General features: G+C 42.8%; 1 protein-coding gene across 3 annotated transcripts in view; it reads left to right on the top strand.

Annotated features, from left to right (window-relative positions):
- The window catches only part of DNAJC11 (DnaJ heat shock protein family (Hsp40) member C11), a 1,614,167-nt gene that overhangs the window by 1,245,867 nt on the left and 351,215 nt on the right, over positions 1–17,085 (top strand). For all 3 annotated transcript variants that reach the window (XM_044056434.1, XM_044056436.1, XM_044056435.1), the window contains one exon: positions 12,412–12,469. In XM_044056434.1, coding sequence (XP_043912369.1) covers positions 12,412–12,469 — 58 coding nt within the window. The remainder of the gene's footprint in view (positions 1–12,411; positions 12,470–17,085) is intronic.

Genomic DNA, 17,085 nt, shown 5'->3' with positions numbered 1-17,085 from the left:
ATAGCTCCAGACTGGCCACGCCAGCACTGGTATTCGCTATTGAAAAATATGGCCCACAGCCCACCATGGATATTGCCTCAAATCCCCCATTTGCTCACACAACAAAACAATCAGATTCTTCACAGCCAGCTCAAAACTTTAAATCTGGCTGCATGGCAAATCATCTAAACATCCAACCAGAACCTCTTTCACAAGCAGTTCTGGATGTTATTCTGGAAGCCAGGAGGCCACCCACCAGGAAGGCTTATTCGGACAAATGGAAAAGGTTTTGTGCCTGGAACCAAGCTAAAGGCCAAGACACAATTCAGCCTCACATGCCTCACATTCTACAGTATTTAGCTGAGATGTTGCACAAAGGGACTTTCGTTTTCCTCAATTAAAATCCATGCTTCGGCTATTTCAGCTCACTACAACACGGATCCACCTTTATTTTCACATCCTCTTCTAAGGCAGTTCCTCAGAGGGGCAAAAAACATTAGACCACCCAGGAGAGCTCCTACACCAACATGGGACCTCAATTTTGTTCTGGAAAAACTAACGCTACCTCCCTTTGAACCAGCTTTCTCTGCAGATCTACAGTTCCTATCATGGAAGGACTGCCCTGCTCCTAGCAATAACTTCAGCTAGAAGAGTCTCAGAGCTACAGGCACTAATGGCAGTGGAAGCTTTCCTCATTTTTCATCAAGACAGAGTTTCTCTATGAACTAATCCTTCCTTTATGCCTAAGGTGGTTTCCAGTGTAGCTTTAAATCAAACCATCCACTTACCCACCTTCTTCCCCAATCCACAGAACAAAGGTGAGAGACTCCTGCATTCCTTGGACATTCACAGGCAGCTTCGTTACTATTTGGACAAAACTAAGGCTTTCAGAAAATCTGACCAGCTCTTTGTATCCTATGCTACAGCTTCTCAAGGGAAGGCTATATCAAAGCAAACCATTTCTAAATGGATAGGTCATTGCATACTTTTCTGCTATACCCATCATGGGAAACCAGTTCCTGCTACCATTAGATCCCACTCTACCAGGGCAACAGCTACCTCTACAGCCTTTCTCAGGGGGGGTTCCAACCAAGGAAATTTTAGAAGCTGCAACTTGGAGTTCAGTACACACCTTTACCAAACACTATCACTTACCTCTTTACTCAAAGTCCAGGGCGGGCTTCGCCACTGCAGTTCTGCAGGGCCTTATAGCCTCCACTAACCATCTATGATACCTCCCCCCTACCTTAGCTTTGGGATTCAACCCAAGTGTGATGACTGCAGCAGGGTAACACGATGAACATAGTACAGTTTTGTACCTACCATAAATGTAGATGTTCGAGTGTTCACCCTGCTGCAGTCCAGGTTACCCCCCCTCCATCCCCTCTTCTATGCCTTACTGATGTATTTGCTTATAGCTGAAGGGATTTTGTGTTTGTGCTGTGGTTACTCCTTTTGGTACTAATTTCTGACCACCTTTTTGGGGGTACCTGACATCTGGGGCAAGAAAAACTGAAGAAAATGGCGTCGGTTGCATTATATGTACCCCTGTTGCACTGACGTCAGGGAAGAGGCGACAGCAACTGACGCCGGACCAAGACTTGGGAATTCTGGCCGACTGTGGGACCACCTGACGACAGGATAACCCAAGTGTGATGACTGCAGCAGGGTGAACACTCGAACATCTACATTTATGGTAGGTACAAAACTGTACTTTCTCATTTCAGTGACATTGCATAGTCGGGGTCTTCTAGAAGTAGGACTGTCCAAACATTGACCTGTGTACATCCAGAAAAGTATGATCCTCCTTATCTTATTAGTTCAACAGGTCAAAGGGTAGCAATTCAATATGTTTCTTCTATGCTACTTCAGGTTCCTATATCTTTTCCCACCATTCCAAATAATTCCATGTCGATCATAAATTTCACAGAAGAAAGACCAAAGTCATTCTGGTCTCCCCTTGGTGGGCAAGAAAGCCCATGGTATCAATATCTGAAGTCCCTAGCAATACAGATAATCCTCCTCGGCTTAGACAAAGATGTTCTTTCTAGATTGAGGAATAGCAAGCTACTTGTTGGTGCTCAGCTTCCATTGCAAACTCTCATTCTTACCTTACTTGATGCAGGGTTTTCATAAGTGATTTAGGTTGCTAAGAAGCCTTCTGTTTAGAATGTCACTGCCTCCAAGTGGAAAAGGCTGTTTTCCTGGGCAGAGCAGCAGTCTGTTTAGTCTATCTACATGTGATTTTGATTAATGTCAAACATACCTCTTCAATATGGACCTCATTTGTTTTGTGGCCAAGGTGCATGTGTCAGCCATTTCTGGACATCTTTACCTTTTGAAGAAAAAAAATTATAATCCTTAATGGACTGCAGTATCTCTGTCTTCTCTCATGAAGAACCTTCCTTAGCTGGTATGTACACTTTATGGTAGACAGGTTTGGCTGTCTTCTGTTTGAGCCGGCTAACTTAGTGGTGATGAAATTTATTTCTTCGGGGAAAAATGTTCCATGTGGCCATCAGCACCATGCAGCACATCTCAGTGCCTCAGACCCTAATGTATAAGAAGCAATATCTGGTATTTCACACGCATGGGGTGTCCCTGTGATAAACCCACACTTTGTCCTTGAGGTGGTTTCTTATATTATCCTGAACCAGTCTATACATATCCTGTTTTTCCTGTGGAAGCAGAAGTTGGAGGGATGAGAGAGAAACCTTCACTCCTCCATTTTATATCAACGCCTAATGCATTACCTGAGTTAGGTCCATAAACTTAGGAGGGCAGACCAGTTGCTGTGTTGAGTTGCCAAGCAGATTGCCCATAAGGACAATGTCATTTGCACCACTTTTTGCTGTCAGTCATTCAGAACCCACTAAGTAGGTGTGGTGGCTACCTTTTCTGTTTCAAGACTGGCACTATTACTAACATTTGGGCTATCACCATTTGGTCCTTGTTGCATACCTTTTCAAAGTATTATTTTGTAGTCCATAAGTCAGAGTAGGTCAACATTTGGGAATTACCTTCCTCTTGCTTAGGATTCAGCCCACTTTTTCATATTAGTTGAGGTTTGAGAGGGCCTTTATTGATGGGTCAGAAATCTGTTCCATAGGATCATAGGAGGTTACTAGGCTAACGACCCCAGGGCCCTTACAATCTTAGCCAAGTTCAACCCATGTTCCCAAGGGTGTCTGGTTTCAAGCAGACACTAAAATCAGCACTTAATTGCCCCTGTCCAGGAGGAACACAGGTGGAACCCCAGAGTGAATTTCCAGTTACCCATCCAGTTGTCAAAATTGCGCTTAAATAGGGCTAACGAGGGGCTTTGTTTAACATGAACAAGAAGCTTGTTCCAAAGGTGGGGCAACCACTAGGAAACAAATCTTTTTCTCCATTAAGTTCTGTTAATGTCACATACTAAGTTAAGGTCCTTTTAGCAAGTGACTCATATGCCATTTGACTTGCAAATGTGCAGCATTTACATTAAAGCTTGGTTAGAGATTGCTCTATATGCAAGGAACAGGTTGCCTCTAAGCAGTCTGTATGACAGAGTAAAGTGTCAATGATTTCAGTCTCCCCACATAAGACAGATCTGGAAGACCCTGAATTTTCTTTGTAAGGAATCTTTGTGGTGTCTCCAGTTACTGCAGGTGTTTGGAAAGGAACGTACCAAAAGGAGTGCTGTACTCTCTTATTGGCCTGATGAGGGAAGAGTACATAGCTTCATAGGTAGGCAGGTACTAGGCTATCGGTCTTGGGGGCTATATAAGCCTAGCCAAAAAGGTTCCCTGGCTTTCGCCACCCAAGAAAATTATTTTCCTGTGCCCCTGTCACGCAGTGGCACAGAAGTGATCCCCGGGGTGAGTTTTCTATTTCCCATCCAGTCATCAAGGATTTTCTTTGAGGGCCAATGAGGAGCTTTGCTTGACATGAATGAGTAGTTTGTTCCAGAGTATGGGAAGTCTCTGTGTCAGGAGTCTTTCCCTCCAGCATGTTCTGTTTATTGTGGTGACAAGGTTTGGGTCTCTGGAGTGTGTGATTCGTAGAGATTGGGATTTCTTTAAGTGTAGCATGTCCAACAGCTCTGGGTTTGACATAGCTTTGTATGTTAGGCAGAGATCGCCTCTAAGTAGGCGATTTACGACGGAGAAGAGCTGGAGTTTTTTGAGACTGTCTGCGTATAGCATCTGTTTGAGGCTGGTAGTCCTCTTAATGAGGTATTTGTGGCCTTTCCAATTGTTGTAGGTGTCTTGTGAGTTGCATGCCAAATGGGGCATTGTACTCTATAATGGGTCTGATGAGGGATGAGTAGAGAGGAACAATAACCTCCTTTTTTCTAGAGAACCCTTTTGTGATGAGGTGTGCCACATAGAAGGATTTCCTGACTACTGTGACAATGTGGTTGTCAAAGGAGAGACTACTGTCCACCTGTGTCCCGAGGCCTCTTATCACACTCTGTGTTTAGTGAGCTACCGCCTATGTGGTAGTTCATAGGTACCGAGTTTTTCCCAAAGGGGACGACAATGCACTTCTTGGCATTGAGCTTGAGGCCATGACTTTGACAGCAAGCATTTGTCTCTGTGAGCCCCTTTTGTAGAATGTCTACATCATTAGGTGATTCTATTATGGCTCCCAGTTTGCAGTCATCTGCAAACTTTGTTAGTAAAGACCTTCTGTGTTGGCCTGCACTTCAGAGAAGTAGATGCTGAACAGGAGAGGACCCAGGACCGAACCCTGTGGTACTCCACTCGTCACTGGTCTGAAGTTGGACTTAGAGTCAGCTACTTTTACTTTGTGGGTTCTGTCAGTGAGCCAGTTGGCCACCCATCTTGTGAAATAGGGTTTTATGCCCAGTTTAGTGAGTTTATCTATAATTCCAGAGTGGGGATGATATCAAAAGCCTTGGCGAGGTCAGGATAGACTGTGTGCACTACCTTGCCCTCGTCTACGGCTCTAGTGACTGCTTCAAAGAAGTCAGTCAGGTTTAATAGGAATTATCTGTCTTTTACAAACCCAAACTGAATGGGGTCCAGGGTTTGGAGGTTACCTATGTCTTTGTTTGTAAGCTCCAAGATGATGTGTTCCATGGCCTTGTAGACCAGGTTCGTCAGGCTAATAGGGTGGTAGTTTCCAGGGTCCGTGGTGACATCCCCTTTGTGGAGTGAGATAATCGTCGCTGTGTGTCATTCAGTAGGCACATAGCCTGAGAGGAGGCTATGATTGAACATGGTACTTAGGTGGGGTGCCAGTTCATTCTTTAGTTCGTGCAGTAAGCAGCCTGTGATGTTGTCTGGTTCAATGGATGCTGTGTTCTTGGCTTTGGAGAGTGCAGTCTTTACTTGTTCATCCATGATTACAGGGGCTTTGCATTCTTCGGTATTAAGATGGGCCCTTTGGAGGGTGAGAGGGGGGTAAAGTTAGCACTGAACCTATCTGCCAGGATGTTGGCAATATCTGTTGGTTTTGTATATTTAGTGCCATTGTGCTGTAGCTCAGAGCAGATCTGAATGTTGCCATTGAGATTCTTGACATAGCTGTAGAATGCTTTGTGGTTGTCTTTGGAATCAGTGGTGATTTTATTTTCATAACTGGCTTTGGAGGATTTTATGAGGGATCTCAGCTTCTTGCTGAGGCTAACCAAGGGAGTTCCTCCAATCTTGGGATTTTACTCTTTTTTGCAGCAGCTTCTTCCTTCTGTTGTAGAGTTTGTTTATGGCAGGGGACCACCAGATTGGCTTCCTTTTTTGGAGGATAGCGTCTTGGTTCTCTTGGTCATGGCTCGATCCATGCACTCGTGTATGTGCATATACAGTGTATTTGTGTAAGATTCAGCAGACGTACCTCTATTTTCCATCTGCATGGGTGCCGAGAAGTTTGCCACTTCTGTCTTAAGAAGCATGAAGTTGGCTTTGGAGTAGTTTTTGGTGGTGGTTTCCTTAATAGGGGGTGGGATATGGATGTAGAGGATGATTAGCTTGTGGTCGGATCTGACCAGCAAGGAGATGACCTCTGATGTGGAACACCGGTTACCCATATTGGTAATCACCAGGTCCAGGATATTGCTGCCCCTGGTGGGGATGTGGACAAGCTGATCCAAGGCATTGGAATTTATGAATTCCAGAAAACGTTGAGCGAATGAGTTGGTACATGAGTAGCTTTCCCAGTTGATTGTGTGGTAGTTGAAATCGCCCATAATTAAGGTATTGGGTTGTACCTTAATATTTTCCAATATCTTAAGAAATGAAGAGTGCGAATCCTGGGGCATGATGGGGGATCTGTAACAAGCTACAACCCAGATTGCAGTCTTGCCCAATGTTAGTTGCACTTGGATAATTTCGGATGCATTATGTTGAGCAACTAGCCTGAAGGTGCGGAGATCCTTAATGAATATGGACATGCCTCCGCCTTTAGTGTTTCGGTCCAGGTTAGTTGGCCGAAAGGTGTGGTATGAATTATAGCCTGGTAATGCTGGGGTGCTCTCTGGAGCCTTGAACCAGGTCTCTGTCACTGCACAGATGTCAATGTTCTCTATTTTAAGGAATGCCTCGAGTGCGTGTATTTTGAGATTTAGACTTCTATCATTGAGTAGCATTACCCTCAGAGTTTGCTTGCTTGTACCTGTCACGGTGGTGAATTTAGCATTTGAACCTTGCCTAAAAAAGGCACTATAGGAGTGGCAAGAGCCTTAGCCAGTATCCGGAATCGCAGGGGCGACAGGTGCAGGCCATCTCTGACAAAACATCGTGGTCTGTCGACAATGTCGTCCCAGGCAGACAGATACTGGATTCCCTTAGAATGACATCAGAAGCTTAGCCAGTTGTTGAAGTCAGTCATTTTGTCCTTGTACTGTGGTATCATTCTGGGCGATGGCAGGATGCTGCTCAGGGCTAGGGTCATACCTGCCTGGGCTACAAGATCTGAGAGCTCCTCCATGTCTCTTTTCATGTAGCCCAGGGAGGTACGTCTCAGGTCATTCACACCAACATGGACAATGACAGAGTCGTATTTGTACTTTTGGAGTGACCTGAGTGCATGCGTTATGTGATGGATCTTGGCACCCGACAGGCAGCTGACAGTAACTTTCTCCTTGTTTAGCCTAGTGAGTGGGACATCAGTGTTCCTGACCGTAGAGTCACCTATGACTAGTGTGTTGGATACGTTGTTTTGCCTTATGGGCTGAGGTTGAGTGGCACACTCATTTTGTGGGCTATGTATCATTTGGGTAGTTTTCGGGGGTGGTGGTTGTCTGCATTTCAGTTTGGGAGGTCTCTGTTGCCTGGGCAGATTTTTTTTAAGTGCCTCCGTGGATGTCGGTGTGTGCTTTGTGTTTCTTTGTGTGGGTTTTAGTAGTGTGGGTTTTGAAGGACATTGTGTTGAGTGTGGTGTGGTGCATGCGTTAACCTTCTCCTCTTGACTGTCTAGTCCAGTTTTGGCTGGAGAGAGCTTGACTTCCAGTTTGGCTGTATAAGTGCATCTCTCACAGGTTGTAGTGTTGGGTGTGAAGAATTATTTGACGTCCTCTGTTGGTTTCTTGCTGTTACTTGCATTTGCATGCAAGCATACCAAAGTATATTTAACTGTTTATTGTGACCAACTAGTCTTATTACTGTATTGTACTAAGTACAATAAGTGCAGTGAGATAAACTGCTTCAGTTAATACGCATTTTTACTATTACATTTTCCTTTCGGATCTACAAGCATGCAACACAGATGCTGTCAGCTCTCTATGGCAAATTCCCAAAGCTTGTTTATACACACTCATATTTATACCAAAAGCCTGATATTTTTTTCTTAGTCTGATGTATTACAATCTTCCTTTGTATAACACTTTTCTTTGTTCTTCTAATTTATGATTTGTCCTTGATTCTTTTTCAGGTTTGGTGGTCCAGGGAAACAAACTCAGTCTTGCATTATCTGAAACGTGGTGTTCCAGCACTATCTGAAACTTGATGTTCTAACTGTATCTTGCTTGATGTTACATCTCTTTACTTCGTTGATGTCCTTCCAGCTGCAATCTTGCAGTTATTTTTGCAGATTTTCTCAATAACATACTCCTTTACATGGATGCCAATATCTACTTAAGCTATGCCAGCGCTCTTAATACTTTCTATTTTTCAGCATTTTATACTATTCCTAAATTAACCCTTTATATTTCATATCATTCTTGCAGCTTTTTATTCAAACTAATAATCATTCTAGCAACAGTTACTATTATTCTTTCAGGGTGGTAGGAGGAGAGGGTTGTCAGTGTACATGAGGCAATTGCTACATTGCCCCATCATTCCCAGATTCATCAGGTGAACAGGAGAAAACACCGGGAGCTGACCTATGGGACATGCCTGGATAGGTGCTTATTAACTTAAGTACTAAGTCCTGTTTTCCTCTTGACAAGTGAGGAAAGTCGAGTGCTGTAGTAATTTGTAGTTTATTTAGTGCTTACAATGAGTTCTGAGCAAGTGCTGAGCACAAGGAAACAGTTTTGAGTGCTGAAACTAAAAAAACTGGCTAGTTCTAGCTAAAGCTAGCTAGTTTTAGCACCAGTCCCAAGAGGAGAAGCAGGCCCCGGCCTGTTTGCTGTTCCACAGTCTTGTCCCAGATGATGCAAGGGTCTGCAGGCTTGTAGCCTTTTTCTGGTAGTTGCCTTGAAGAGCAACCAGACCAATCAGGTATGTTAAGCACAGACACTTACTCTCCAACCAGAAAAAGTCATTAATCATTGCACTCTGCTCCTACTCTCACTAGGATCAGAATATAAGCACAGATTCTAAGCTGTCACCTATTAAGCAGTTATTAAGCTTTCTGGTGATCAGCAGTCTCCAGGAAATAATGTAACTGCACTCCTTCTCTCACTAGGAGAAAACAGAAGCACTAATCCCAAGATGACTACTGAGAGGCAGAAAGTGGGCTCTACAATAACTGGTGGTCTTGCAATAGAAGCTTAAAGGTAAGATGAAAAAAATGGTTTATCCTAAATACTGCCGTGTGCACTAAAGGAGTTAGATGTGAAAGTAGGTAACTTAAGTTTTACCTGTCTAAAAGTTAAGTTTTAGTGGAGAGTCACTATTTTTAAAACAGCAAGATAGATTGAAAGGGGGTGGTCACTTTTGTAATCTGGTACTGTGGAATACAGTAGGATAGCCAATAAATTTAAATAGTTGAAGGGGAGTGATTTCACAAAATGATAATTTGTGCTTACACCAGCCAGTAAAAACAGAGGGGAAATGAGATATATGGTCAAATTAACATAAGTGGCAGGCAAACTAGAAAGACAGTGGTGTTTAACCACACAAAGACAGTGGTGTTTAACCACACAACACTAACCAGGTGGGAAAAATTTCTGTCTGACTCACAAGAGGCAGAGCTGTGGTCTCTTTTCAAGTCTCAGTATGCAGTTAAAAGCAGAATACAAGTAAAACACAGTGTAAAGAAAACAAACCACAGTATATAAAATAGAAAAAGGCAATAAAGTAATACAAAACACAACAAATAACAAGCAAACTAACCTTTCCCTCACAGTAAACTGTAGCAGAATCTGGGTGAGCCTTTCCAGTAAAGCTCGGAAATGTTTTATTTTACCCCTTAAATAGAAAGTTTAGTTCCTAGCTCCACCCCCTCAGTTCACAGATGATTAACCTTAGCTGACCTGTGTAACTTATGTGTGACTCCTTAATTGACCTCTTCTAATTTCTGTCTGACTCACAAGACACAGAGCTGTGGTCTCTATTCAAGTTTTAGTATGCATTTAAAAGCAGAATACAAGTAAAACACAGTGTAAAGAAAACAAATCACAGTATACAAAATAGAAAAAGGCAATAAAGTAATACGAAACACAACAAATAACAAGCAAACTAACCTTTCTCTCACAGCAAACTGTAGCAGAATCTGGGTGAGCCTTTCCAGTAAAGCAGCGTTGTAACCTCTTTTTTCTGAAAGCATGGCCTTACTTATGAGCAATATAAAATGCCCTTCTTACCACTGAGAGTCACGATGGTCGAAGGTAAGGTTGCGCCCAGATCTCTTACCACTGACTGTGTGCTTTAGGGTATTGCTGTTGATGTGGTAGTTTGCAGGAACATCACCCTTGATGAAGGGGATGACAATGCATTTTTTGGCATTAAGTTTAAGACCATGACTTTGGCACCACTCATTAGTCTGCATAAGACCTTCTTGCAGGATGTTGACATTGCTAGGGGTTTCAATGATTGCTCCCAGTTTGCAGTCATCAGCAAACTTTGTCAGCCACAGTCCTTCAGTTTTAGCCTGTACTTCTGAGAAGTAGTTTCTGAACAGTAGGGGTCCCAGAGCTGATACCTTTGGAACACAACTGGTTACGGGTTTGCTGGAGAAGGTAAAGTCCCCTATTTTGACCTTATGAGTTCTATAAGTGAGCCAGTTTGCAACCCACATGACAATATATGGGGCGATACACAGCTGGATGAGTTTATCAATGATGCCTGAGTGGGGGATTGTGTCAAAGGCCTTGGCTAAGTCTAGTTAGGCCATATGCACAAATTTGCACTAGTCTAAGGCTTTGGTGACTGTCTTGAAGAAGTCCACCAAGTTTAACAGGCATGAGCTCCCCTTGACAGTGCCAGACTAGGCAGGGTCAAGCATTTGGAGATGTCCTATATCTTCGTTAATAAGGTCTATGATGATTCTTTCCATGCCTTGCAGATAAGGGTGGTCAGGCTAATGGGTCTATATTTCCCAGGGTCTGTGGATGGCACGTTCTTTGTGCAGAGGGATGACTGTAGCTCCCTTCTATTCCTCTGGGACAAAGCCAGGGCTTAGGCTGTGTTTGAAAGGTGTTCTCAATGGTGATGCTAATTCCTGTTTTAACCCATTTGGAACACAACCCAGGATGTTGTCCCGTCCCCTAGAGGCTGTGTTTTTGGCCTTGGAGAGGGCAGTTAAGACCTGCTCCTCAGAGATACTAGGTGGGGGATAGGTGTTAGGGGTGTAGTTGGTGGGGACGAGGATATAGATTTGCTATATCCACTGGTTCTGTATATGTAGTACCATTTAACTACTAGTTTAGCACAAATCTGGGCCTTACCTTTGAGGTTACAGATGTAACTAAAGAATGTCTTGTGGTTGTCCTTGGTTAGGGAAGCTAATTTAGATTCATAGTTCACTTTGGAGGACTTTACTAGGAGTCTTATTTGCTTGTTTAAGTTGAATAGGAAGTGTTTCCAGTTTTGAGACCATTTCTTCCTACTCTTAGACAGCAGTTTCTTTCTACCATTGTATAGCCTATTAATGGCAGTTATCCACCAGGCAGGTTTGTTTTTCCTTGAAGATCTTGCTTTCATTCCGTCAGGTACAGAGAGTCAATACCAGTTGTACAGGTGCTTGTGTAATGCATTCGTGTATAACTCAGCATAGGTGTCTGTTCCATTAGTGGGGGGAGGAGCTATGAAGCTATTTATGCCATCACGTAAAAGGATGTAATTGGCCTTGGAGAAGTTTTTTAATCTAGTTGTTCCTTGGGGGGGGGGGGGTCTTGTTTTATAGTTGCTTCTAGCGAGACTAATTTGTGGTCAGATCTTACCAGGGATGGCTACAAACTGGGAATGGTGCAACGGTCCCCTGTGTTGGTGAGGATGTTTGAGCCCCTTGTGGCTGTGTCAACCAGCTGGTCCATGGCATTGGAATTAACGAAGTCCAGGAACCTTTGGGCAAGTGAGTCCCTTACCCCCTCCACCCCCTTGCAGATGAATAGTTTTCCATCCCTTGCAGCAAGTATATATATCTTTGTATCACTTGTTTTAGTAATGTTATTTTTAGATTTACACTGTTACAGATGAGTGTAGTTATATAGCTGGCATCTTGCATAACAGGTACTGGGCAGAAGGGAGATGCAGTAATCTTCAACACCGATAAGTGCACCAGTAATCAGTGAGTGTTGTAATTTCTATGTTAAGATTATGATTGTGGTGTCAGACAATGCTTTTATCTCAGAGGTACAGCATTTTCAAGAGTTAGTATGTACATGTAGCAAAGATGCATCCCTACATTGGAGGGGTGCAAATCTCACTGCAAAAGTGCTTTAATAAGTGTTAAAGTGGTGTTGGTTCATTGTTAAGTTAAGCAAACGTAGTTTATTGATCACACTTTGTAGTGTTACTCACTACTGCTTCACGGTTTAGTTATGGATCCTGTACCCCCCCACACGCCATGAAGAAATTTCCTGAAAAGCATGCAAAAGTCCTACTAGTAGAGAAGTCATAATCAACCAAAGCCCCATCAAGGAGGTACCCCTAACAAATCAACTTGTACAGTGAGTGTTCTGTTATATTTAGAAACAAATGTAATATTCAATGTACTATCTTTTCATAAAAAATATATGTCTATTTATTTGATTTGTCCCAGGTGTGACAGCCATACCTGGAATCCTATAAATTACTTTTAGATTTGTATTTGTTTTACCCACAGGTGCTTTTGATGCAGGAGTCTGTGAAGAGAATAATTGAAGCTGAAGAGTCTCGGATGGGTGAGAAGTCTTAGTGGTTCATTGTGGTAGTCTTTCTTCTACACTGGACTTCATTGCAGTTACAAGCAACAAATAAGTCAATGCATACAATTTACTTATGATAGCCTCACTGTAGAAGGAACATGTTTGGATGTGGGTAATGAAGGGTTTTCCCATGACTGATAGTGTTTTGTCACAAAAAATAAGTTTATTGTGTTAAGTTTATTGTGTATAGTGTTGAGTGCTAATGTACATGTCTGTGTATTGTTTTGCTGGGGACTTTTTTTTATTCACCCCTTTTCTCACTGTTGTTAATTCATTCAGCCATTCATTTTGCTTTCTTGCTTAATCCACTGCAAGAACTTGAGAGAATGGGAGCATATACCAACACTAACTGGGAATAAGGCAGACGAACTAATCCTGAACAGAATACCAATCCTTTATCCTTTGCAGAACGTACATACTTACCCATTTTATACAGTACATTCACCTGTGGGCAGTTTAAAGCAACACCAGTGTTCAGCTACAGCATGTATTTCAAATGTAGGAGAAAACCAGACCACCTATTGAAAACCCATATGTCCAAAGGGAGGGATATGCAGAGTCCCCACCTATAACATCCTAGCCAAGAAATGAATTGGAGAGCCAAGCATTATGGAGCAGCAGTACAGACCACTTTCACCATTGTGCCACCCCCTTTTTATTTTATGTCATTCTGTTTTATAAGAAAGTGGTTGCTAGTTCTTGTTTTTATGTAGGTGGTGGTGCTGCGGTAGCGTTGTCGCCTCACAGTAAGACGTCCTGTTCGATTTTCAGCTAAAGCGTCTTCTGTGGGGAGACGTGCGTGAATGGGCGTACCTTCGTTGAAGGTTGTACGTCAGGGCTGGCAACTCGGTACATAAAAATCTGCTGCCAATCATTAGCGGACTGGAGTTCCGCTGTGGCGACCCCTAACCAGGAAAAGCCGAAAGATACAACAAGTGTATATTGCATTTGCTGTGCCACTTTTTAAGTTTGATAATTTGTATTGTAAGTAGAGAAACGTTTGTCATACTCCCAGAAACTTTAGTTGAATATAGTTATTGCTTTGTGGCATTTTTGTAAATGATCACTGATAGCATTAGTGCTGCAGTATCAATCAGAAATTGTGAGAATTATACTGCAGACAGACATCTGACCATAGGGCCTGACTTACTGTCATTTCATACAACTCAAAAGCAAAACTTCCATGTGTGTGTCCATTTATTATTTTTTTTTTTTTTTCATTTGATTACTGTGGAAGTGACTGGGTAGGTGCCCATTTCAGTAGAGGCCCTGGTAGAAAAGCTCCGTGTGTGTGTGTGTGTGTGTGTGTGTGTGTGTGTGTGTGTGTGTGTATACACATATATATATATATATATATATATATATATATATATATGTGTGTATGTATGAGTGTTAGTATTTTATTTATAATTGTGGTGCATGTAATGTTTATCTTTTTGTTTTTGGATGTAAAATGAATGGTTTTATTCATTTCATTGTCTAAATGAAACTCGCATGATTTGTAAGTCATATGACACTTGAATGTATAAGTAAGCTGCCTGTTATGTGATTGTTCTGAAGAATTCTAAATAGTAATAGGTGAAAATACTTGCCAAAGCTTTATGTAATGGATCTGCTGCTTTCAGTATTTGTATTTTTTTTCCAAAATATTTAAACTGAGGAACAGCTCTTAACTCCCTAGTTCCAAACTAGTAGACATTTTCCCTGTAAATGTTGATCCTTCTTCCTCAGATGATATAATGTCAGGATGCCATGGTGCTTTGACTAAAAGAATCTGAGAAGGGCCATTAGAGAAGTGTCAGAGGCTGAGGCAGATAGTTCAGCAAGAACAACAACCCAGTCCCAATGGGTCAAGAAGCCTCGACTTATAAGCCTGACTAGCTTGGTCTGCAAAGCTATGGAGCGCATCATCATGGATCTCATTAACAGAGACATTGGGAACCTCCAAACACTGGACCCAACCCAGTTCGGCTTTGTTAAGGGCAGATCATGCCTCCTAAACCTGGTGGACTTCTTTGAGACAGTTACCAAGGCTGTAGATGTTCTTCGTGTTTCACTGTTGCAGTCATTACATTAGGGTAATCTGCTGGCAGGTTGCCCTCAGCCAGCCTGAATTCCAAAGTCTTAGGTCCTGCGTCGGTTGCTGTCTTCTCTTCCATGACGTCAGGTCCTCAGGGGTATAAAACATGCAGACGACGCCATTTTCTTTAGTCTTTCTTGCCACGCAGTGCCCGAAGTAGAAGCATTCCGCAAGTGCCGGTTGGCCGACTACTGAAATATTAGAGTTTGAGTTTCAGAACCGAAGTCTTCACTAAAGCTAAGTACCCCGTTGGGGAAACTTTTTTCTTGGTTTTTACCGATGTCAGAAAAAGTTAATAATTGTATTACTTGTGGGAAGCAAATACCTCATAAGGATTTCCATTTATACTGTATTTCTTGCCTAGGCCCTGATCACAACGTGCCTGGCTGTCGGTTTTGTGCTAGATTTAACCAACGCACTATTAAGCGTCAATATATTTTTGCATCTAAGTATTTTGGAAACAGATTTAACTACCCAGAAATGTCGTCGGATAGCAATCAGACTACCGGAGTACATAAAAAAACGGCAAAGAAAAGCACAGAGAAAGGCAGTCGAGATCGAAAACCGACAACGAAGCTTCTCCTAAGCCAGTCACCAGTTCGCCGATACTCAGTGAGGCGCTTTCACAGCCCCTGATACCCACTACCTTTGAGTCGCAGGCCTCTACCGACATCCATGTGGAGTCCAGCATGCCGCAAGATACTCAAGGTATTGGAACGACGGATGTATCTCCCTCGGATGGGTCCGGAGCTGCTGAGCAGGCACCAGCTTCTGACGGTGTATTCAGACCTCAACATTTATATATCAAACCGACGACAGCTGCAAAAGCAAAGGCAAAGACAACTTCTAAAACTAAAAAAACGATGCCTGAGCCACGTGCACAGGCCTCTATACCTAAAAAACAGATGATCAAAATGGCTGAAGACCTTATTACCTTGACCAGGGGTACCCATCCTCCTCCAGATAAGAGGCCTAGACAAGACACTGATTGTGAATCTTCAGATCAGGTTTCTATTTCTTCTGATTCCTCTTCTGAATTCTGATGCTGAGGTGTCTATTCCATCTGCATCTCTTCCAGAGGATTATTCATTTGGAGAAACCTTGCATACTTTGAGGGAGCATTTTCACTGTGAGAGTCAAGACTTCTCAGAATCAAAAAAGAGGCTCAGGGATTTCCTTCTCCCTCAGCACAAGCCTTTAGCCATTCCCCCTGTTTTAGACATTGTGGATGATGTGTTTTCGGAGTCAAGCTTGACCCCTGACTCCTTGCCTCCGGCTCCCAGTAAGCCTGACAGATACTACAGGGTCCCTGACTCACATAAATTTTTTATTTAGAAACCCTGCTGATGACCCTGAAACTATTTCACAGGGTCCAAAGGGGGTTAAGCCCTCAACAGCAAAAAACCCTACCCCCTCTGACAGAGATTCAAGGGCACTAGACAGATGGGGAAAAAAGGTTTATACATCTGCAACCTTGGCAGTAAGGGCCTTAAACTGTCAATTTCACATGCTTAAGTACCAACAACATGTTATGGGATTGCTGAAACAAAAAATTATGTTGATTTCAGAATGTGCAGAAAATAAAGAATTGCAGGAATTATTGCATGCAGCTGAACAAGTTGGAAACATACTTTGCAATGTGGTTTTGATTCCTTAGAGGCCTCCTGCAGGGCCGCAGTTACTGGATCTCTGATTAGGAGGCATGCCTGGTTAAAGGAACAAAATTTGCCTGATCATGTTAAAGCTAAATTGCTAGATGCACCTTTACAGCATGACTCTTTGTTTGGTATTAAGGCAGAAAAGATTTTAAAGAAAATGGAAGACAAAGCTAAGTCTATGCAAACTGTTAAAGACTTCTTACAAGTGAAGCCACCAAGATTCAGTAGACACTGGCCTACAAAAAAATGTTCCTTTCTTGTGTCAGACAGAGCTCAAAGGGGCAAATCCAGACGCCCAAAGTGTTCCAGATACCAGATGCAAGATTCATACAGGTCAAAGCAATGGGGCGCATCTACTTCCAAATCAGGGGGAGATAAAGCGCAAACCTACAGAAAACAGTCCCAATGACTTCCCTCTGCCTACACCAAGTACTTATCTTTTGGCAGCACCCTTAGGGGGAAAATTAGCACGTTTTGCTCAAAATCGGCAGTTAATAACCCAGGACAAGTGGGCAGTAAACATAGTATCACAGGGATACAGATTCCATTTCCACACTCTGCCAATGGCAAACAGTTGGCCAGATCTGCCCAAAAATCAATGGGCAGAGGCACAGAAACAGGTTACGTCCCTCATGGATATGGGGGCCAATCAACCAGTACCAGAACAGGAAAAAGGACAAGGTTTTTCTCAAGGCTGTTCTTGGTACCCAGAAAGGACAAGGCCTGGCGGCCAATACTGGATTTATCAATTTTGAACACATACCTGGACGTTCCAAAATTCAAAATGCTGACTTTGCAGCAGCTTCAGCCCATGCTGGGCAAGAATGCTTGGCTGGTTACATTAGACCTAAAGG

The sequence above is a fragment of the Protopterus annectens genome, chromosome 14.part0 (genome assembly GCF_019279795.1).
Source record: "Protopterus annectens isolate FY-2018-M chromosome 14.part0, PAN1.0, whole genome shotgun sequence".
Taxonomy (NCBI): Eukaryota; Metazoa; Chordata; order Ceratodontiformes; family Protopteridae; genus Protopterus; species Protopterus annectens.
The sequence above is the reverse complement of the archived record's forward strand: the minus strand, read 5'-3'. Positions and strand labels throughout refer to the sequence as shown.